This window comes from Tyto alba, unplaced genomic scaffold (assembly GCF_018691265.1).
Source record: "Tyto alba isolate M040663 unplaced genomic scaffold, T.alba_DEE_v4.0 Super-Scaffold_41, whole genome shotgun sequence".
In the NCBI taxonomy this organism is placed as follows: Eukaryota; Metazoa; Chordata; class Aves; order Strigiformes; family Tytonidae; genus Tyto; species Tyto alba.
Genome location: NW_024881317.1, coordinates 16,793,770 through 16,816,446, shown reverse-complemented (window position 1 = coordinate 16,816,446; position 22,677 = coordinate 16,793,770). Strand labels below are relative to the sequence as shown.

At 37.9% G+C, this 22,677-nt stretch overlaps 1 protein-coding gene across 2 annotated transcripts in view; it reads left to right on the top strand.

Annotated features, from left to right (window-relative positions):
• THSD4 (thrombospondin type 1 domain containing 4) overlaps positions 1-22,677 on the top strand; it is a 351,408-nt gene that overhangs the window by 156,313 nt on the left and 172,418 nt on the right. For both annotated transcript variants that reach the window (XM_032990466.2, XM_032990467.2), the window contains one exon: positions 19,154-19,290. In XM_032990466.2, the coding sequence (XP_032846357.2) occupies positions 19,154-19,290 (137 nt within the window). The remainder of the gene's footprint in view (positions 1-19,153; positions 19,291-22,677) is intronic.

The following is a 22,677-nucleotide window of genomic DNA, read 5'->3' as shown; positions in this document are numbered from 1 at the left end:
AAAGGAGAAACTAAATGTCATGATTAATTGTAACTCTTACAACTATAAATGAGGTTTTGGTCGAAACAATGATGGGGAAGAGTTCTATCTTACCAACGTTGTAAGCATTTTGGAAACTACTCTGAAGCTACCTCAACTGCCTTCAGTATAAATACAAGATAAAAATATTGTTAATTACTCATCTTTGCTTTTAGCTAGTCGGTTCTAAACTAAGCATATTGAATCATATATAATACCAGCAGGCATCCTTCTTCCTATTTCTAGTACTGCTACATTGTGCCAAACCACACATCAGTACCATCACCACTCTGTCCACAATCACCACCAAAATGGAAGTGATTGTCTTTCAGTGGAAATAAAATATTAGATCAAGATTTTTTTTCTGACTCCAATTATCTTCTAACATGCTTAGCTCAGTTGAAATACATTTCATTCACATCTTATTCCCATGAGCCATCCTTATTGTCTTTCGAAGGACTCAGAGCCAACGTTAAAGAGATTCTGTGGGAACTTTCTGTGACTCTGTATTTGCTGCCTGTTGCAGAGTGGAATCACAGCCTTGTACTTACTGAGATGGGTGCAAATGGAAACGGACACCTAGCATCAGTAAAAGAATCTGACCAAATGCATACAGACTAGACATTCAAGAGAGATGGAAAATATTTACGAGATGAAGCATTTTAAGTGATTATATGTATTGTAAAATGCAGTTAAATGTCTACACATTTGCATCTGATCTTCTGCCAGTTCTATTTTTTTCTGGAGTTTATACAGCTAGGTCTGTCTACAGGTCCTTCTATCTGCATTCTCACCATCTCTTTTAAAACTGACATGATTGGTCCCAGTTGCTGTGAATTATCTTGTTACTATAATGTCTATTCATTTTTGGAAATGGAGAGACATTGGAGAGACCTAGGCAGTATGAGTCTTCTGTGCTGTACAAATAGCGTACACAAACTGAAATCTAACTAAGACGCACTGGTGGGGAACTGGTCTGATGTAAGAAGTGCCTTCTAGACCACCAGGGCTGTGCATTACTGTTTCTCCGTCCCATATAACAAGCTGTGTTACCCTACATTGTTTACTTAGTGGCATAACTTAAAGGTTGAAAGGTGTTCCAATTGGGATAAGGGCTGTTTTCCATAATGAAGGAACTGAAACAATTTTCCTGATGCATCTGTGCATCCCAGGGCAGTGCAAATTAATAGATCAGGCCCTCATGTGCATTGTAAATGTTCTAATGTTAAACACGATGCAGTATGTCTGTGGCAGATATCTGTCTACAGTAATTCCCAGTTGTAACTAATACATCTTTCTATTTAATATAGTCCATAGTCAAGGAAAATGCCTCCATATGTTTTGAATTCCCTTGCATCTTCATTGGAGTTCTCTAGAGTATGCTATTAATTTAATAAATGATTTTGTTCAGTATAATAATCTGGTCAATACACAGGCAATAAGCTTTGGAATAGCTGTAGTGTTAGCATATGGAAGGTTTACGTAGCGTAAATACTTGGTAGGGTCAGTATCCTTGGGTATATTGTAACAAAATCTCACTGGTCTTTTAGAAAGCCGCAAAATTAAAAATATTTATTTCATCAGTAATCTCCTCAGAATCTATGTGTATAGATCATTTGCTTGGCAACATCTCTTGTCCAGTAATTATTAATTCCAGAAGAATAGCAGCTAATGCAACTTGAGAGCTGGTACATTTTTCCTCTGACTTTCCTCTGTTTTCCTTTAAAGACACAGTCATTGCACTAGATACAATTTTGCTGTTCCCTTGCAGTGATAGGGTAGTGGCAGTTCATGTCTATGCTCCTGTTCCACTGCAGAGTATTTTAGAATTCAGGAGAATGCCAAATAAAAGAGAGTATTGAATGAGGAGGGATATTTAATTGCTTTTATTAGTCTGGGTATTGAATAACAGTGCAAAACCCTCTTGTGTTTCTCGTTAAGAGCAGCAGTGGATTTTTTTTCCCCAAATCCTTGATTACTCACTATGGATTGGGCATCACATTGAGTAGGCTGCTTAAAGGACTTAACCAGCTTATTTTCACTAGAAGAGCAGGCAGTAATTCAAAAAGGGGGAGGGTGAGCTGCTGAAAGCTTGTATGTATATATAGTTTTAAAGTGTTTGAGCCAGTACAAAATGGTTTCAGTGGAAAATGGATAATGGTTAACATCAGCTTTTATACAGCTGCTTTTTGGCTAAAAGAGAGGTAATTTATACTTAAAGTCTGTGAGTGTGATTCAGTATTTTTCACACCAGTGTTTTGCTGAAGTTTCCCCTTCTTTCCCCCTCAGATTCTTTACAGTTAGTAAAGCTACCTCTGATATTTCAGCACAAACGGTTTCTTTCTCTGTAAGGTCTGTACCAGGTGGACGCTAAATCACAAACGGTTCTTGCCCTCCATTTTTGGATAGTATTTGTGAATAGCTTACATATTTTGCTGCAGCTTTACTGCCAAACTTGAAAGGATTGCTGCATTACTATGTTGCATTGACTCCAACTGGAGATAGGGTTGGGGAGAACAGCTTTAGCAAAGTCTAAGGGAGCTGTATTAATGTGTGTTCCTCTTTCTATGATATGTTAATAAGCATTAATTGATACAGACATTTAAAAATGACTTGCACGTTTAAACATTCGCTCCCTCTCCCTCCTTAACTGCTTTGGGAAGAATGAATGTAACTAGGCTGGACACTGTTTATTAACTTTGCTTTCTTGAGGGTTTGGAAATATTTTTGCCATGTCCCAGGTCTCCACTAAAATTGTGTATTGTTTTGTGTATAGTAGTCTGGCTGCATGGACACAAAGCAATAGGCTAATCTGCCTCACACGTTAATTGTAAGGTGATTATAAATTGTGTCTTTAGCACCTTGTAATTACATTTCACAAAAGCGAGAACCTTTTTTGTTTCAGATCTTTGCAATGGTTCTGATACTTTCACACATAAGGGAACTGTTGGCTACTGTAGTATGGAAATTAGAAAGTGAAGCTTTAAGCAAACATGCTCTGTATTGCTCCCTTATATTGGTAATGAGTATGTTATCATTCAAGAGAAGGAATTTATAGTTTTGACAGAGGTATTAAACTACCAGGTGATCATACTAATATTTTCATTATTAGAGATTCCTGGTTTGACCTTCAGCATCCTACTAAAACATTTATACTGAGATGGTTTAAGGGGCTAATCTGAGGTTTATAAAAACTAAGGCATTTCAGCATATGTAAGATGCTTTGAAGTAGCTGCAGCATATTTCATTATTTAAGAGTAATTTTCTTATAAACCAAGAAAATTATCAACATCAACGTTTAAATCAACAGCCTGACCCCCAAATATATGTGCTTGATGTTATCTAGTCATTTGATGCAGCGGTTACTGCATGGGTTGTTTTGGGCATAATGGTGATAATATTTCCAGAAAAAATTTTAAGTGTTAGTACTTACATCACTCCTACTCTGCTAGGCTCACAGCTATACAATGATCAAGCTGAAGATGCTTTCCATATACAGTTTTGGTGACAGAAAACTATGTGTTTCAATTATGCTTTCTGCAGTCCAGAGCTAGAGGTAGGATTTGCAGGACTCTGAAATGACACAATTTACTGCCTTCCAGAGGCAAAAACTGACCCCTCAGAAATATTTTTACAATTAAGGGCTAATACTCCTTGGTGCAATTCTCTGGGACGGAGTCCAGCCAGGTGCAAGAAAATCCTCCTTCTTTCTCATTTTGAACTGTGAACATATGTGTATCTAGGACTGCACTTGAATATTTACATTTCTTTGGGGAAAAGTCACAGTATGAGGTTTATTCATGCAGAAACTGCTCTGAACTGTGTGTATTAATGGTAACAATTTCTTCGATGGTAAACAACAGGATCTTAAAGTTTACTATATGACAGCAAAAGTATTTTGACTAAAAGCTACTGCTGTATCTATTATAACTAGGCACTATTGGAAGAAGGAAGAAGTCAATCAATAAACATAGGAAGACTTGTGCACTCTGTGAGATCCTAGGTTAGGAAATGGAAACCTTTAAAAGAGCACAGAGACTTAATTCAGTTTGTCCCAGTGCCAGACTCCAGTGGTGGAGATTCTGCAGTCTCCATAAGTAAATGGTGCTTAATTATTCCTTCCAGTGGAAATTTTTCTGTGAAGTATAATATAAATCTTCCATGCTACAACTTTGGCTGATTACCTCCAGTCTAGTTCACAGTGCACACAGGAACACTTTTATTCCCTTCTCTACTTTGAGACTGTTGATCCCTCTGTTTTTTCAGAACAGCACCGTGATTTGAATCTTCCTTCTTTGGTCATGTTTTCTAGAGCGCTGGTCACTCACTGTCTCCTCTGCATGATCTTCACATGGACCTGTGTCCAGAAGTGGATGCAGTGCTTTGGCTGAATGTTACTCATGCGATTTTCAGACTGCCTTCTGTTTCATACCTACTTGAACAATACTTGCTTATTTTTTGTTAAGTTTACCCCTTTGACATCTCACGTTAAATGAAATCCACCGTCACTGCTCCAGATTCCTTGAGTAATTACTGCTTCCCCGTTAGTTACTCAGCCTATGTTTCTGCAGGTGGTTACTCTGTCATAAATGTAGAATATTGCACCAATCCGTATTACATTTCATCCTCTCTTTTCAGACCCTTCCCCAAGCTGTCAACAGCTTTTTTTTTTTAACTCTAATCCTTCCCTCCAATATTCTTGCTGCCTTTCCTAGCTTGGTGTTACCTGTGAATATCATCCCTCTGTCCCATCATCTACTGCATGTATGAAAACATAAGCTGAAACTGTACTTAGGAAAGATCTTGCAGATTCTCACTCACTAGATACCAAAACTCATCCAGTGAACTACTGAGTATAGTTTTAGAACCAATTTTGCACATCCCTTATAGCAATTCCTTCTAGATGGCATATCTGTAGCTTGAAGAAGTGTTGAACACCTTAAAAAAGCCAAGCTAAATTGCAGCCACCACATCTTCTGCATGCAGAACCTGTTTGTAGAAGGAAATTAAATAGGTTTGACAAGATTTTTATCTTGACAAATCCATACTGGTTGCTGCTGCTGCCCTCATTATGTTATGGCTGTTTATAAACAGTGGGTTTGAATTCTTGCTGAATTTTTCCAGGAAATGAAACTGAGTTGACTTGTTCAGCATTTCTCAGCTCCTCCTTGTTCTGCACTTTGCAGCTCAGACACTGTTTGTCCCTTTCTACTTTTCTGTCATCTGACACACCCTCTGTAGTTCTCAAAGATAACAACTGCTCTGGGATTGCTTCAGTAATTTCTGCAATTGAGTCTGACTGCTTCTGGCACCCCAGGTTTATGTGGAGGTGACGTGGTCTGTTGTGTGACCACTTGAAGGTCAGATGGCAAAACCTACATTGCTGGCTCTTTCCATCTGTCTCAAAAAAGCAAACTCTCAGGGAGAATATGGGGCATGAGAGGAGAAAATAGCCACATACTTGGTTTAGAGTTATCTAGTTCTATTTATTGCATGTAATGATAATTAGAAAAATTTGTAGGCAGAAGGGCACATCACATTGGAAAGCACTCTGGCATGCAACTTCCCCCAGTGGTGACTGCAGCCCTCCTCAGGCAGAAGCCTTACAGCCCTGCTCTGCCTCCTCTCGTGCTGTGCCAGGAGGCATGGGATCTAGGGTAGTGCCTCCAAGGACTGCAAGATAGATCTTAGTTTTGTGGGGCAGAATTCTCAATGCAAAATAGTCTTTTATCAGACACTCCAATTTTCCCCTTAGCTGAAAGAGATACAGGAGGTGAGGAGATAGCTTATTTTTTGTTATTTTGAAGTCCAGTTGCTAAGAGCACAGAGGGTAGTAGTGCTAGGGTCAGAGCTCGCAGAGACCAGTTGCCTGCATCAGGGAGCAACAACTGGCTCCCCAGGGCCTTCCAGTTAGATTTTCCCAGATCCAAGCTCACTGAGTTGGTACCTGCCAGTTTCCTGCAGGGGTCTTAACATCTAGCAATCAAATTGTGAAAACTTTGGTAGCCTAAATAAATAAATAAATAAATAAATAAACAAATAAATAAATAAATAAAAAGAAGCAAAGTTACTAAGAAATCTTGAGTCTCAGCAATGATAATTATAGCCTTTTATATAAGAATAGTCTTAAAAATAAATATAATGTGAAACCAAATCTGCAAACACTGAATGTTTAGGACTTTATCTGCTACCAGAGGGAAAGCAGCTTTCAAGTTAGCTGACTGAGCTCCAGGTCACTGGCATCCTAGTAAAAACATTGTTCTAATGAACATTAATTTTTTTAAGTAATGTTTATGAGAATGTAGGAAATAAATATCTCTGAGTATGTAAATAAAAGCACAGAATGTTTTAACTAATCCTTAAGAATTTATTTGCCTATTAAAGGACTGTGGCAGGAGGCCATAGAAATACATTTAGGACATTTTAGACCCAATAATAGCTATGTTAATATTTAAATAAGTACAGGTCTCTTCTAGTATTTCAGAAACACTCATCATCCCAAAATAGTTTTTTTACTTAAGTCAATCATTAGATGTATAAGTCTCAGTCAGAACATAATCACATGTATTTCCTAAGGGACAGTGACAGTCAGTATGGGGCTGCCTTTTAGCTGCTGCTCATTTCTTATTTTGTTCTTTCTGTAGTGGCTCCTCAGGTGGCAATTTCCCAGTGGTGTTCCAGAGCAAAGAATCCTCAGTTACAAACCCTTAAAAGAAGGGATTTAGTCTCCTCTCTTGCTTTGCCCATTGATACATGCACATGCTAAGGATCCTGTGTATAAGGAGTATAAAAGCAGATGCTTTCTTTCAGTAACAAAGCCTTCATATGTAGTACAAGTTACAGCTTCTCTCCATAGCTGTGAAGATGGGAATCTCAGACCTTTCCATGACAAGACTCTTCCGAGCTTGTCAGGTGTGAGTGCTTCCCTAGCAGCCTGTCTTGCAATATGTCTAATCATTTATGGAGCTGCTTATTCTTATGTACAGGAGCAGGAAAATAGCTCAGCCAAGTATAAGTAAAAATTAGTTCATTATACATATTTATATTTGCTTCAATTTACACACAGGTGATTAGTATAACAGCAATATAATAGCAATACATTTAGTGACAAGAACAGCATGTTCAGTTCAGGATTATGTGGTATCTGTGGCTCCCCAACAATGTAACTGGGCATCACAGAAAGGCAAAATAACATCAGTGCTTTTTTGCAAACTCTGAAACTGAGATTATCAGGTTGATTTATCAGGTTGGTTTACTGGGTCGTCCATTGTCTGTCCCACTGCCCCCGCCCCTTCCCCAATCATAAACATTTTTCTGTATTTCTGTGTTTTTCACTTTATTCTGTAATTTCATCAGCGCACACAGATGCATGCCATTAAGGAATCCACATATCATCCTTTCTTAGTAAAGACTGTCTCATCTAGTTGCTGGAGCTTTTCACAAACGCTTATTTTATCAACAGTTTGCCTCTGAACAAAAATAATATTGCTCAATAAAGCAAATTTGCAATAATTATGATTTTTAAAAGATGGCTTATTCTCTGATTGTGTAAATTTACTGTATCTTCATTTAGTTTATACAACCACAGGTAGCAGGTTTTATGTCTGTATTCATCAAAGCTGCCATTTCATGTGAGCACTGAAAACTGTAAATGACAAGGTTATCAATCAGAGAGATATGAAATGATTTGCAGTATGTTAATCATTCCAGGAACTGGATTTGTGGAAAAAACATGTATTTCAATGTCGCTGCCTCCTCTGGAGAAAACAGGGGTAAAGAGGTTGGGAATGATAAGGATTATTATGGGTTGATGCAAAATTACTTGTCTGGGAATTTTTGGCAAATTCAGTCTGTTTAAAGAAACTTAATGTGGATTGAGATGATTGAAAACATTATTATTGATTTTGAGTTGTGTAAGTAAAGTAAAATGAAAGTTGAGTCCTATATACAAAAACTTTAAAAAGCATAGTGTCATCATTTCTTGTAAGTAATGAGGTAACATTTTTAATTTTTGAATATAAAATGTTATGTTTCTTTCTCCCTCTTCCCCTCCCAAGCTAAATAGCTCAAAGAAGCATAACTTCAGAAAGCGTTTTGATTTTAATGCAAGCTGTAGTTTTCAGATAAAGTTTTGTTTAAGAAAGAAAATAAAGTTTTGTTGCCCATCACTGAACAAAATGAGAGCTGTGTCATTTTGTACAGGAGCTTGATAGCAAGAAACAGCACCATTATGTTACCTCCTTCCACTGCTGTCACATTTGGCTGCTGGGTAATTTTTTATCTTCGTATCAGAGAAAAGTTAGGACGGACTTCAGTGGGGAGTGACTTCTTTCATATGTAAAAGCATGCCATTAGTTTACGTGAAAACTCCACTGGTACACAGATACGAGGCAAGACTTTCTGTGGGTCCTTGTTAGGAGTGTTATTAAATACTAGACATGTGGATATTATACTCATGGTCTTTTAATGAAAAGCATTACTTGGGAATTTTTAGTGTTTAAATACAGAGTTCATGTTGTAATAGGAGAGAGACTTCTAAGACATTTAACTTTGTAAGCATTAAATATACTCCCTTGAGAGATGACTGAAAGCTTTTGTCTGGAATGTTGCTGGGGGCTTCACAAGCCAGAACTTGAATCTCCCTTCTTCTCATCTACCTTTGGCATTTATTATTGTGAAGTGTGACATGAAGTCCTTGTTCAGTAAAACTGATTTGAATAAAAATGGCCAAACACTCTGTGGAAGGTCTGAAGGCAGGATTTGGAGGTATATTTACTAATGTTGCCAAAGTATTGGTTTTATACAATTTTAGATTATCTGACTTTGCACATTTATTTGAGCTACTAGTGTGCTGATGGAGATAGAATCATATTTCAAAATACAGATCTCGATGCAAGCTGAGATTTCAGAGGCCAGTAAAATTCTAATAAAGTCAAATAGAAATACTCAGGTCTTTCAAATTTTAAAGATGGACAGAAAGCGGCATCAAGCTCCTTTCTGAACATCCCAAGCTAATAGCAGTAGGGACTGATAGCTCTCAGCCTCCCTCGGGAATTGGTCAGCACTTCGTGGGAAGGAGCACTTTATGGTATTTTCCAGATGAGAAATTGAACTGCATGCAGCAGGTTTTCTTCTCTGATTAGTGCCAGAATTAAAAAGAAAAAAAAACCCAACAATCTCGCTGAAAAATTAAATTGGGCTTTAATAGCATGTTCCCTAAATATTTTAATTTTATTTTTAATAAATTCTGTATAATATCCCTACAAGAGAAGGCATCTTCCATGAAATCCTAATAGTCTACCTTCTACAAACAGTTTCTAGGGTATGTCAAACCATACAATTACTAAAGGGTTGACTTCATCAGATTTACGTGAATTAGCTAGTTACTCCAGCAAAAGAATAAAATGTTGAGGAGAAAACTTTCCTACTGGTTACAAGGACCCATGCTTGGCATTTTGGACAGTTCTTCACCCATCATCTTATGAGGGTTGTACTGATGCAGTTTTAGTTGTTGCAGGATATAAAGGGAAGCAAAAAGTTTTAATCTTAAGCAACCGCTGTTTGGTTTTCTTCTACTTATCCAGCAACGTTTTCATAATATTGATTTTACATACTGGGAGCTGTTATTTAAGGCTTTACCAGAAGTGCAGCCCACATGAAACTGCCATCTTCTGCCTTCTCTGAGGGCCAGAGAGTGCAAGTCTGTGTGGCTGCTGTGCACTGTATGCAAAGTGTAAGTGGTGGCTGGTAAATACAAATAAATGCCTTTAAAAAAAAAAAAGCACCTGTTTTTTTTCACTGACAAACTTTAATCTATGTTTGCATAGGGCAGTGGAGACATCCAGTGGCCAATGTCTTCAGTGACTGACAAATGGTAGTCTCTGGATTCTGACCACCTAACAAATGAAAGACTGATGTGAAAACAGGCATTTCTACAACTTGTTTTTTCTTTCCTTTAAATTCAGAAAAGAGTTCCAAATGCAACACAGTGAAAACTAAGGTGTGTAGAAGAAACTACATTACCTAATCATGTTATTTAAATAGGTACTGGCCTTGGGCCACTGTTAAAACATATAACTTGTGGCAATTCTACTGAAGCCAACAGTACTTACTATTCAGGTACTCATGTAAACCACTTGATTAAGTGCTTTGCTGAACTGAGGCCAACAGCACATTGACATCTACAGTTTAGATTTAAATTGTTATGAGCAAAAGCATCTTAAAGTTTTTGTTGAGAAGTGTGTATGCTTTGATTTAAACTTCAGATCTCAGTTTTGAGCACTAATTCAGGAAAATTATTATTAACAAAGAAACAGCAAAGGCAAGGAATTGAGAGTTGTGTTGTGGTTTCCCAAAGCCTTTGACTAGACTTCCACAGTGATTGGAGGATACAGAAGTACCCTCAGCTGGGAAAGACTGGTCATCTTGCAATGTGCCGTGATTTGAAGCAGGCACAATTGTTTATAGATGCTTTATTTAATTGTGGCTCAATAATAATATTTGTAGGATTTTCCCAATGTCTGTAAAAGCTGTAACCAGAGAAGAAAAGTGCGTATTCTCTTAATGATACTCTGCCATTCACAGTGGAAATGCCTGATGTTTATGTCATAGAGCAGTTATGCTACTGTTACTGTGCAAAATCCCTTGTTGTATGAGTTATCACTATTCCTAGGTACAGTAAAAAAAAACAACCAACCAAACAAACAAACCTCTGAAGGTTGTTAAGGCAGATCTTTAGATATCTCACTCTTGTAGAAGTAACTCAAAATGGCAGACGTGACTGAGCTCATTGTGGACATTTCAGAAGCTTTTATTAGACATCACAACTTCCCAAATACCGACATTCCTCTCTTTTTACAGTGGGACTCAGGTAGAACAGTCATACTATGCTAAGACAAATTTTTAGTCAGTCAGAACAAAAAGAAATTTCATAAAAGCACATAGAATGTACATCTTTTGCTGATTTCCAGATGTCCAGATGATCAAGAGAGACTTGAATGTGTGTGTTTTCATGAATGACTTGTTTCTTGTTAGTTTCTTTCATTGGGAAATAATCAACATTTGAGCTATATTTAATGGATGACAGTAAATCTGTAAGGTAACATTAATGTTTTTTTAATGGCAAAGGGATTTAGGAGGAATAGAGGAACCAGGAAAATTGGAGTAAATAACAATGTTCACAAGTTTCTGATTGCTATAAACACGAAATATCAGGACAAGATTATGGAACATTGGGGCCTTTCAGAAACATTTCTGTTCACTGAATCTACTCCGCAGTAGTTCCTGATGACTATTTAACATTGGACTTACTGGATATGGGAGTAGAACAAACTGTGGTATATTCAGGTAAAGATGAGTTTGTTTGAATCTTCTCTTCCTTTTTGGCTTCATATTTGTTAAAAAGTACTTGCAGTTTTGTTATAAAAGCTTGACTTTTTTTTTTTTAACTTAATATCTGAACCCCAGTGCAGAAAATGTTTTAAATATCTATTAAGTTGTTAAGACAAGGTGAAGTAATAAATATCTTTATTATATGAGAAAATGAAAAGTAAAATTAAAAGGAAAAAAAAAAAAAAAAAAAAAAGGAAATGTTCCTCCATCACTGGAATGAAGAATGGAAAATTGTTTTTGAAAAAAAGTCTGAGCCAGAGTAATAAAAGTTTGTAAGAAGTTAACAAAACTGAAAGGGACAAAGTAAAAAATAAACACAACTCTTTCTGGTTATTGTCAAGAGATGTTCCCAGGCCTAATAAGGACAAAGTATCAAAAGAGACTCAAATAAAACAGATCACACAACATTAGTATTTCTGTTGGAAAGATCAAATGTAGTTACATGATAACTATTTCCTGGAAAAATGTTTGTATATTGTTATTTAGAGATCTGGCAACAGGTAGCTGCTGTAAAAACCATTATTCTTTCTGGCCACTTAAAAAACTTGTAACTATCCATCAGTGGAAAACCAACCTGATTCAGGATCAGTTTTATGTTACAGACTTGATAGCCTCCATTCCTAAATTGCAAAGCTTGACCTAATGTTCCAGTACTGATAACTAAGCCAACATCAAGTAGTTGTGCTTTCTTGAAAGCTTTGTAGCGAGTGTGGTATTTTCTGTTTCTTACATATTTTCCTTCTTTCTATGGGAAGCTACATAAACAAAGTTGCCTGCATTTAGTACTACAGTAACGCTTGTCCTCCATGCTGAGCTCCACAAGTGATCACTGGTGGATGCTTTTTCATATGGAATTGTCACACTTAGGTCTGTCTGGAATAGTGTATCACTCCATGTCTGTGGTGTAGCTCTCATCTTACAGCCATAGCAGTTTGCAGAAGGACTAGACTTCTGCTTGGACCTGTCTTTGTTCTCCTGTGTGTACATGTGTCTGGAAGCACTTGCTATATGAGAATAAAAACTTTAAACAGAAACTTTGGTTTCACAAAACTCTAAGTTTGTCCTTAGTGAATACAGTACTTATTAAATTACATCTCTTGAATTGAAGAGACCACTTCTTTATTTAGATGACATCAGCCTGTATACTATACCTTTACTAACAAGTGTAGTGGATAAAGAAGCCTGACACTTGCCAGACTTCTTACCATACTGTTCTTCCTTCCCTACCGTGTGGGCTTCTATGGGATAATGAAGAATGTCAGTAACATGCAAGTCTATCACTGAAATCCCAGAGCATTAACAAGCTTTAACTAGAGTCACATGGACAGACCTAAGCACATCTCTTAAAAGTTTTTCTAGTGTCCACTATGCTCCATTTCACTTCCTGTAAAGCAGATTCATAATAAAAGATAAAAGATAAAAAGATAAAAAAAGATAGCTTTTATCATAAGTAAATACGGAATTACAACCCATGGCAAGCTAGGCCCTGAAAATAACTGAGCTATGTGGAGACAACTTGTTCCTGGAACAATTGGTTATGACACATCATGGATGAGTGTATCTTGGCTCATTATGGAGAAGCACTGAAGTTGACTTTACAAGGCAGTGTGCACACAGAATGAAGTCTAATTTAAATTTGCTTAATCCCATAATGTAGTATTAGCATGAATGTGATATTTGCTTGCCAGAAGTGTTCATGCCACTTCTCTGTGGGCACCCTCAAGGCATGTTTCTCAAATTACAGAGCTTGTTACTAACTATTTTTAGATGTTTAGGCAAATTTACAAAAACTGACGAATGGTAAAAGCATTCTGTAATGTTCTGTGGTAAACTAGAACTGCTACATAGATAACAACGGGGAGTCTGGATCTCACATTAAATTAAGATTTGGACTGAGGAACCATCGAGGGGAGTTTGTACATTCCAGTCCCTACCTCACGGCATGGGGAATGCTAGATTTCTTTGCTGTATCATTTATTGTGGTTGCACCTACATCTAGCATTGTCTGTGGTAGGAAATGAAATGTGCATGCAGTAAGACACAGTACATGCTCCAAGCAATTTACGATCTCAGGAGCTGAAACAGAAAGGAGGAACTTCCTGCATTTTGTAAGGACAGTCAGTGAACGGTTGTGTGCAATGTCATTAGTTTACTGATTAGTTGCATTTTGTTTTGATTTGTGCGTTATTTTCTGGGTTTTTTTGGTTCTGCGGCTATTTTTAATTTCCCTTTGAACAGCTGAATACATTATTTAGCAAATGTATTGCAGTTGGAATGCTCTTTCTTGTAACATTTTTTCCTAAGAATATCATTAGATTGAAATTCCTTGCATTGGCAAGCTGCCTGTTGAGCACTCTGTATCTCTTGAAGCTCACTGCTGAGTAGCTTGGCCTGCTTATCCACTGTCTGTTTCTTGGGCTCGAGGTCGGTGAAGATGGCAGGATGCATTGAAAGAGGAAGCTGAAGGAAGGGAATAGTTGACATGAAGTCCAAAAGCAGCCCCTGCATGTGCTCTGGTGTGGAGTGGGTCACTTCAGGGAGGGGAATTCCTTTTAGGCCTTCTGCAGAGGGACGGCAGAAGATCACAAGGAAGGAGGACAGCCTGAGCGGAGGGCAGGAGCCAGGGGCTCTGCAGTGGTGGGAGGTTTTAGGTTAGCACAGTGACCCCAGCTGCCTTGGCCTCTCCCTCCTGTTCTCATGAGTTGTGTCAGCCTTGACCAGCACCAAGGGAAAGCGAGTTTAATTTGGGGGGATCTTTGCTCCAAACCACAATCTTTGAGGGCTCCCGCTGTGCACCTCTGAGCATGGCACAAGGAGCAATGAGCTTAATTTGACTGGAAACCCCCCCCCTTGAGTAAAATTTTAACATTTGGAAATATTATTTCTCAGTGAAATGCAGACAGATCTATTCAAAAGCTTCTGCAAGCAGCAATGCTTCCAAAATAGTGGATTTCTGCCTTTTCAAATACACGTATGCTTTAGATTTGGGCTGGGTGTTTTTTGAGGACATTAATTTCTTACGCTTTCATTTAAAGAAATCAGCAAGGGCCCAGGTGGGTGCGGGAGGAAATTATAATTAGGCGGGGTCCTTAGGCCGAGGGCCCTGCGCGCCGCTGCCGCGCGGGGCCGCTTCCCGCTGGGCCAGCAGGGGGCGCAGCGGCGGCTCCTCGTTGTCAGGGCCGAGCGCGCGCGCGGCGGGAAGGGTCTGGCTGCCGGGGTGTGGCGGGAGTGGGGCGAGACCCAGAGGAAAACGAGGGCGTTCAGTTGCAGGGAGTATTCCTTTATTGTCCTGTCTGTGTTAGTGGCTCATCCAGGAGTTTTCCCCGTCAGGAATTGCTGCATTTTGGCTTGCCCTGAGGCGATCGAGGTCAGTGCTCTCCCCCTGCCCTGAGGGGCCGCGGCGCTGCCGGAGCCCGCCCGTAGCGCCGGGCTGGCAGCCCCGAGGTGCCTCCTCAGCAGGGGGACAACGCCTTGCGCCGGCAGCGCGTCGTGGGCTTGTGCAAACCTGTGTTTGCCTAAGAGTGGGATTAAAAGGTGTTCAGGATTGTTCTCTGAGCGTCAGCCTGTGAACCCTGCGGGAGGACAGTTTTTCCCATGCTTGTGCTTCCCAGCAGGCCTGTTCCTGCTCTGTCCTGCCTCTTGGCCTGGTGAGTGAAGAGGCCTTAGTCTGAAATGCTGCTGAAGACCTAGTTTGAATGCGAGATATTGGTTGTAATGTGGTAGCATCTAAATCCCTCTTTTTCCCTTCCAAAAATATGTGGGTGCATTTCACAGTTCAATTTTTTTTCTTAAACCTGTACTGCAATGAAAGTCGAATTTAAACAGGCTGTTTGGGGGAAGTGAAATGTGTTGATATTTAACTGTGATTTAAATTTGACCAATTAAATCACCCATAGGAGAACAAAAGCAACTGTAAATTAATGTGTGGGTGGCCCTACGCCTCCACTCGTGCATTCATTTTGACTATGGCCGACTGTGTGAACTTGATAAATATCACTTCAGAAAATCACATTTTGGCTTTTCCAAGTTTACACATATTTTTCAGCACATGTGCAATGCAAAATACGTTCTACGTGTGAATTTTAGTACAGTAATGAATAAGCCAAATTACCTGGAAAGCAGGTTGTTTTTTGTACTTACTGGTGTTACTGCTGGTAGTGGCAGACTTAAGGTTTTTGTCTGATTGGAAGGGTAATGATTTCTGAATTAGTGCCCATCTACAGGGCTTTTGTGTCTTGTTAGAACATGTAAAAGGTTTAATTTATGGTAGAAAGTTTTCACTGCAATATCTGCTCTATGATGCGGAACAAGTGCAGTTTGTAATTAAACATGAGGTCTCCGTACTCTTAGTGGTGAAATGGATGTGGCAGAACTGTGCTGTGGTTCCATTCTTGCCTTCTTGGGTCTTGTTCCTCGTAAGGGAAGGTGGAAGGTAAGTTTCAACAGAGGGCTTGAGAAAAACTCCCAAATCTTGCAGTTTGGACAAGCCCAGGATATCCCTGAGGTACTTGAGGCTAGTTTGGCAAGGACGTTATAAGAAACGTACTGATTTTTTTTATTTAGGTACTTTTTCAGTCTGTAAAATGAAAACCAAACATTACATGTTACCAGGCTTATTTACTAAAGGCACCTTCTTCAGTTGAATCAGTAATGAATATCTCTGGCAGAATGTGCGTGGTAGCATTAAATTTCACACAAGTTCACTATTTAATAAGGTAGGGTAGAGTCAGAATTTCTGCAAAGGCTTGGTTGTGCTAATGTGGGCATGAGAATGAAAAGCAAATACATTAGGAAGACGTGTAAAACAGTACCTGTATAGTGAACTATCATAGTAACTGTGTCACACTTAAGAGCCCACTTTTTGGGTGGAAATGTGCCTTGATGCCAGCTAGTTTGGACGGTCTTCTCCTAGAAGCCTTACTCTACTCCCTGAGGTCAGATAGATCCTTTTGTGAAGTCTGGGATCAGATGACATAGTACTAAAATATGTTGCCTGTGTGGAATCAATCACTTCACAGCTCACTGTTTAATTGACATTTTATGTCTAGTTGCCAAGCCAGTAGTGTAGCTTGACCTACAGCTTAATCTATAAAAACTCAGGAGTTGTGGCAAAATGCTGGGTGAGGGAGGGTGGCAAGATAAATGTGAGGTTAAAGCAGTGAAGTACTTTTTACTAGTGTGGTATCTTGTTTTACAAGGGAATTCTAAAATGTGTTTTTTCTGCTGTAATTTATACTTAGTAAATACACAATGCTTACATAAAATCCTAATGGGAGATGGCTCTTGTTCAATAGGGGCAATTCAGTTAGCGGATTTTGTTCTTTGTAGATGAAAATTTTTTTCAGATCTTTAACATCTGGGAACATTTTCTTTAGGTAGTAGTAATTGGTGTATGACTAACCAAGGCAGTGTCTTACAGTTGCTTATCAAAAGAATATGATTGAAGGTCAGAGGGTTATAGGGTGATGTGCTCATACAAACTTTTATTCTGGTCTGTGTTTATTGTTAAGGTTTTATTTATTTATTTATGTATGGTGCTGGTCAAAGCCAATGGCTGTTTTAATATTCTATGTTAATTAACGTTCTGATAAGAAAGAATGAAAGACAAAAGTTACGAAATGGGAGTCATATTTTACAGAGCAAGTAAGCTCAGTCTGCTTGTGGTTGTTAATATGCTGCATTAGCAATGCAGTAGACTTAGCTATCAGATCATAAATAAAGGTAGAGATAGGTCCAGGAAAAGATACCATGCTTCAGCAGTTACTTTATTCATCTTTCTGAGTAGCACAAAAGTTTTCCTGGGATCTAGAATGCAGACAGAGAATTTCAGGAATAAATATCTTAAAGGATCAAAACCAAATGAGAGAGGAGAGCTATTAGGAGGAGGAAGGGTACAGGAATGTGAGGCCTCTGGATACTTTGACCTAAAGGGAATCAACATAGAAGATAAGGACATTTCAGAAACCCTGCATGGCTAGTTTGACTTGATTTTAGGGAATAGGAAGATAAGAAAGTCTACATTGCAGAGGTGCTGCTTGATAGCTAGTGTTGCAGGTTATAAAAATAAGACACTTTCAGACACAGAAAAGGACAAGTTAATTTCGGTGGTAATGAATCACTGAAGCTGGATTATATTTATTTGAGAATCCTGAAAATTGTTATGTGTGAAGTGACTAAGTTGCTAAGAATAATGCTTAGTTTATCATTAAAACTAACTGTTATACTTGGATAATGAACTGCAGGAAATGCCTCACTTCTTTTTATTTTTAAACTAAGTGAAGTCCTTGGAAGGATAAGCTAGTGAATCTACGTTAGAAAAGTAGCCAATGGAAAAATTACCTAGTTGAACATGGCATGCATAGCTTCTGCAAAAAGGGAACTAGGTAAACAGTTCTTTGACCTTACTTAAAATTAGTAAAGGTTTTTGAAGATTTTATCAAAAGATTGTGAGAAGCAATAGATGATGTATACGAGTGGCAAGCTGCGTGAGGGGAAATCTAAGATCCAGATTTTAGAACTGGTCTGTGCTAATCCTCTGTCTACACAGGGTGTGATTTGAGCTGAAAGTTTGTTACTTCTACAGAAAACAGATGTTAAATATGTATTTGAAATAATTGCATACGTATTTATTTTGGCTATTTGTTACGTCTTAGCTGAAGATTCAAAAATACACTTAAGTCAAGTAGAAAATCGTGAAAATACCATGTTTTAGCGGCTAACTAAGGTGTATAGCATCTCCTTTGACAGATTAAGTAGTGGGCCTCAGTTACATTATAGGGTATGAGCTGAAGCGTGTTGAAGTCAGGGAAATTTTAGGTTTTGATTATGGCAGCAAGGAAAATATTGTCCAAAGAAAAAGGAATTCTATTTGTACCTCAACACCACTGTGTAAGTGCTACGCTTGGTTGGAAGGAAACTGAAGGTATTGTTCTTTCAGTTGGCAAATATGGGTAACGAACTGTGTGCAACTTCAATGTGACAGATGATTTGAAATAGAAAGACTACACAAATGTGTTAACAAACTTGATAACAGAAGATATGTGGAGTGTTAGGCTGTATCTGTTTAAGTAACAGATTTTCACAGGAGAAGATAACTGTTTCTTGTCTTCTGTGTTCCTCTTGCCCATAGTTCAATTGGCTGGATTTTCTTCTGGTTCTTTCATGTCAACTGAGATCACAAGGTTTTGAATACTGATGATGCATTTTATATATTTTTAAAAATCTGAGTAGTTATATTTTCTTACTTTTATCTTGAACTAAGGAATAGTCATTAAAGTGCGATTTGTAATTATAAGGAGGAAAAAATAGTGGATTTAAAAAAAATTTGCATCTATCTTGCAGTGTGAATTGACAGGTAGCTATATGTGAGCCTAATTTGATGCACAACTTTCTGTTTACAGTGTAATTTTGCCGACACCTTGGAGCTATTAAATGTCATAACATATTATTATGCTTTAAGAAGTCTAAATTTGGCAAAGTTTTTCTAGAACTGGAAATACTCTTGGTCATTTAGGAAAACATTGGTCATTAAAAACTGAGATTCTGTTTAAATTTTCATAAGGTATGTTGTAATTCTTACCTTGGAGTTGGTTTCTTAATTACCATTCATCCGATGTAGTCATTCACACTGTGTTCAGTTTGCTTTTTTGTTTCTTCCTCTCAAGCCTTAGTGTTAGTTTAATGGGCTTTTCTGTTCTTAAACTACTGCTGTGGTCTTAATGAGGACTTCTGTCTCTTTCCGCAGTGAAGGGCAGTCAGAAGTGTGAGCTGAATTGCCGGGCGATAGGCTACCGATTCTATGTGAGACAAGCTGAAAAGGTGATAGATGGGACACCCTGTGACCAAAATGGAACTTCAATCTGTGTGGCAGGGCAGTGCAAGGTAAGGCAAGGCTGCCTGTAGACTGTCTGTGCCATGTTTAATTTCTGTAAGAGCTTGATAAGACTGTACCTGTGAAATAGTGTCTTGAACTCCTTTTTTTTTTTTTTTCTTTAAGTAGATGTGAAAAATGTTAACTTTTTTTTTATTACAGGTTTTATTCCTTAATTAATGTTTCTGTCTACTGAGATCAAATGATGGGTTGCTGAAAAGGCTGGAATTGGAAGGTGTTCTGGCCACAGTTAAAGTGACTTCCAGTGAGCTTTCTCCACATATTTAGCTTTCTGCAGAAGAGATTCTATGAAAGAATCAGAACAAAAACATTGGAAGCTTAAACAAGAGAGAAATATAGTATCTTTGATTAGACTTTAGAGTGAAGATATTTTTTTTCAGTCTGCAACATAATGGTTTATTCACTTATATATTTATTTTGATTGCTTTTTAGCTGGTGTTAGTGTAGCTCTTCTGATTGGTCCATGTTTGCCATTTTTAAGAATCAGGTCTTACTGGCTGTCTATCTACTCAGCAGTGATGTTCTTTTAGAAAGTGCTTCAGTGAATGGTTGTTTTTCAAGGGTTTGGAAGGAGCTAGTGTGTTGACTTTTTGCAGTGTGCTGTGTAGATTCCATTTGTAATGGATAAATACACTGCTTTCAGCAAGATAGTAGCAATTTTACACAAAATGTTATAGTGTTAAGGAAAAAAAAAAGTTTGTAATCCTTTAAGTAAGGTTAGTGAAAGAAATTCCTAGCAAGGAAGGGGCATTTGACGCTTGGCTGATGTTTCCCATATACGTTGGCAAAAGAAGCAGAAGTGGGTCAGATGTGGCTCAAACTCAAACAGTGAAAGGTCAGGTTCAGTTTAAGTAGTTGGTTTGCCAGGGGAAATCACTTATGAATACAATCTTTTCCTCTACATGTCCAGATTATTCTTACTTGTGCATATCTGGACAATGCCATGTATGTTTGTGTTCTGTATTTCTTAGTGCAAGCAAAGCCATAGCTTTGAATTTTCTTTGTAGATGATGTACCTGTGTGAACATCTTTATTCTTTAAAGCTGTGTGAAGATTCTTTATTCTTTAAATCTTTCCTTGATCTCAAACCAATTCAGAAAGGGCCAGAAATTAGTTTTAATTATAGTTCTGATCTATGACTCAGAAAACTGAAAAATATATTTAGTATACCAGCTGTTGTATTTTCCCAGTACTGTGCAATTACAAAAGTAAACACTGATACATTTGTATGGGAGGTCTGGGATAGAAAGGAAAGACAGTGTTCAGCAGCCTAGTAGGAAGAGGTTCTGAATTCGGAAAATCAGCCATTGCCAGTGTAGAATGCCACTTCCCAAAGCTGCGTATAAACAAACAACAGGTTGTGAATCCTTACTGTGAATGCGTAACTTGGGATTTATAGCACTGCAGACTAATTCAAGTACCTGTGAAATTCATGTAGTTCAACACCCTACTCAGAACAGGGCCCGCTGTATCAGATAGCTATCTTGGCCTTTTCCCGGTTGAGTTTTGAACCTGTTGCAGTGTTTGAGAACATCACAGTGGAATCTTCTTCCTTGTATTTGATTAAAATTATCCATATTGCAGTTTGTGCCCTTAATCTCTCAACCTAGCACTGCACACCTCTGAGAATCTGACTCCATCTGCTCTGCTACAGACAGCAGTAGGGTTTCCCATAGCCTTCTCTTAAGGCTAGGGATTCCTAAGATGTAGTGATTTATTTGATTTTTATAAAAATCAAAATCTCAAAGTCTATTTAAAGCGTTCCTCAGTGATGTTTACTTAATGCTCAGTGAAGTGATGTAGTCTCATTCTTAAAGAGTTAAACAGAACCAGTTCTATATTGGTGTGTAGTGCCTTATAAGCCATACATTACCATGAGAAAGTCCAGATAAAGCAGGTAAAGGCACTTCTTACCCTGTGCACTTTGTAGTGGTTCTCACTACAGCAAAGTAGAACAAGAGTGTGAGCTGGGAGAAGTTGAGGGAGTTGACAGAGTCCTCATACACAGTAGTATTAACTGCACTTGTGCAGAAGGCTGAATACTGAAGGCTTTGGGAGACACATCTAGCTAAAATATTAAAAGGTTTTTATTTTTCTTTTGAACAGGAACTTAATTCAGACATTTTCCGGCTTCTTGTAATTAGTTCTTTTGATCTGTAGCAATTCACTCCTTATTCATTACTTGCAACCTCAGTAAAATTGTAAGGTGGACGTCAGCTGAGACTTGACCTGTTTGACCATGTAATAGTATGTTGAGATTTTGTGTATATGTCAACCACACTCTACTCTTCTTTGATTCAAAATTTTGAGTTAGTATTTGAGAGAGTATTCAGAGATATGTGTGTCACACTAAAGGAAAAGAGTATTGCAGCTTCACGAAGTTTTGAAGCACTGTCAATATTGACTCAGTTATTCTTTTCTCAGTGATTTCCATGGTTCAAGATTGGAAAGTCAGTGCTACACCTTTGGTGAAACTTTACCTTTAAATGGTCAATAGCATGTTTGTGTTTGAGGGAAGTTGATGTTATGTCAGATGAGACATGCTTCATACTTCTTCTCAAAAGTACTTGATGTTTCAGGATAGATTTGTCTGTATTAAAATTACTTATCTTGCTCCTTTTTTATCTTTTCCATATGTAAAAATCTCATGTACCCTATGATTTAAGGATGAATCAATCTGAGAGATGAATGAATATTAAGTTGCATATATTGTTTGTCTCCTTGGACTCCAAGACTTTGTATCCCACTTGCATAGGCAGAAAAACTGTTAAAAATAAATAAAATAATTTTATTTAACAGTGATATTATACACTGTAGAGTGAACATGCATGTAGCTGAAGGATGTAATAATGAGATAATCAGAAAATTTAAGTTCTGTACTGTCAGATGCTTAAGAGAATATTTTTCTGAAAAGTTGGCAGCATTTACAGTTAACTGAAAATGTTTCTTGAGTACTGAAGCTTATTCAAATCTTTTTAGAAAGTAGATCTTCCTTAACTCTATGTTTATTTTATTTTTTAAAGTTAGATAATTTGTCTAATGAATTTATGGTCTCTATCGCCCTCTGTTGGACATATTTCTGCATTACCAAAACAGCAATGTCCTTGTGTTGTAAAACATGCTCTGTTTTGTTCCCAGGACCATTATTTCTGGTTAGTATTTTCAGTTTACCTGTTTCATAGAAACAAAAGATTGAAAAGTCATGATAGCTACTTAGAAACAGAATAAAGAATACAATAGAGACAGGTTTACTTTAATTGAAATAAAAATTAAACATGCATGAAGTAAGGTATTTCTCACTTCTCACTTTTTAACCACTTAAAACATTATGTAAGGCAACCACAAGTAACACCAGTTAGAAGTTCTCAATGTACAAG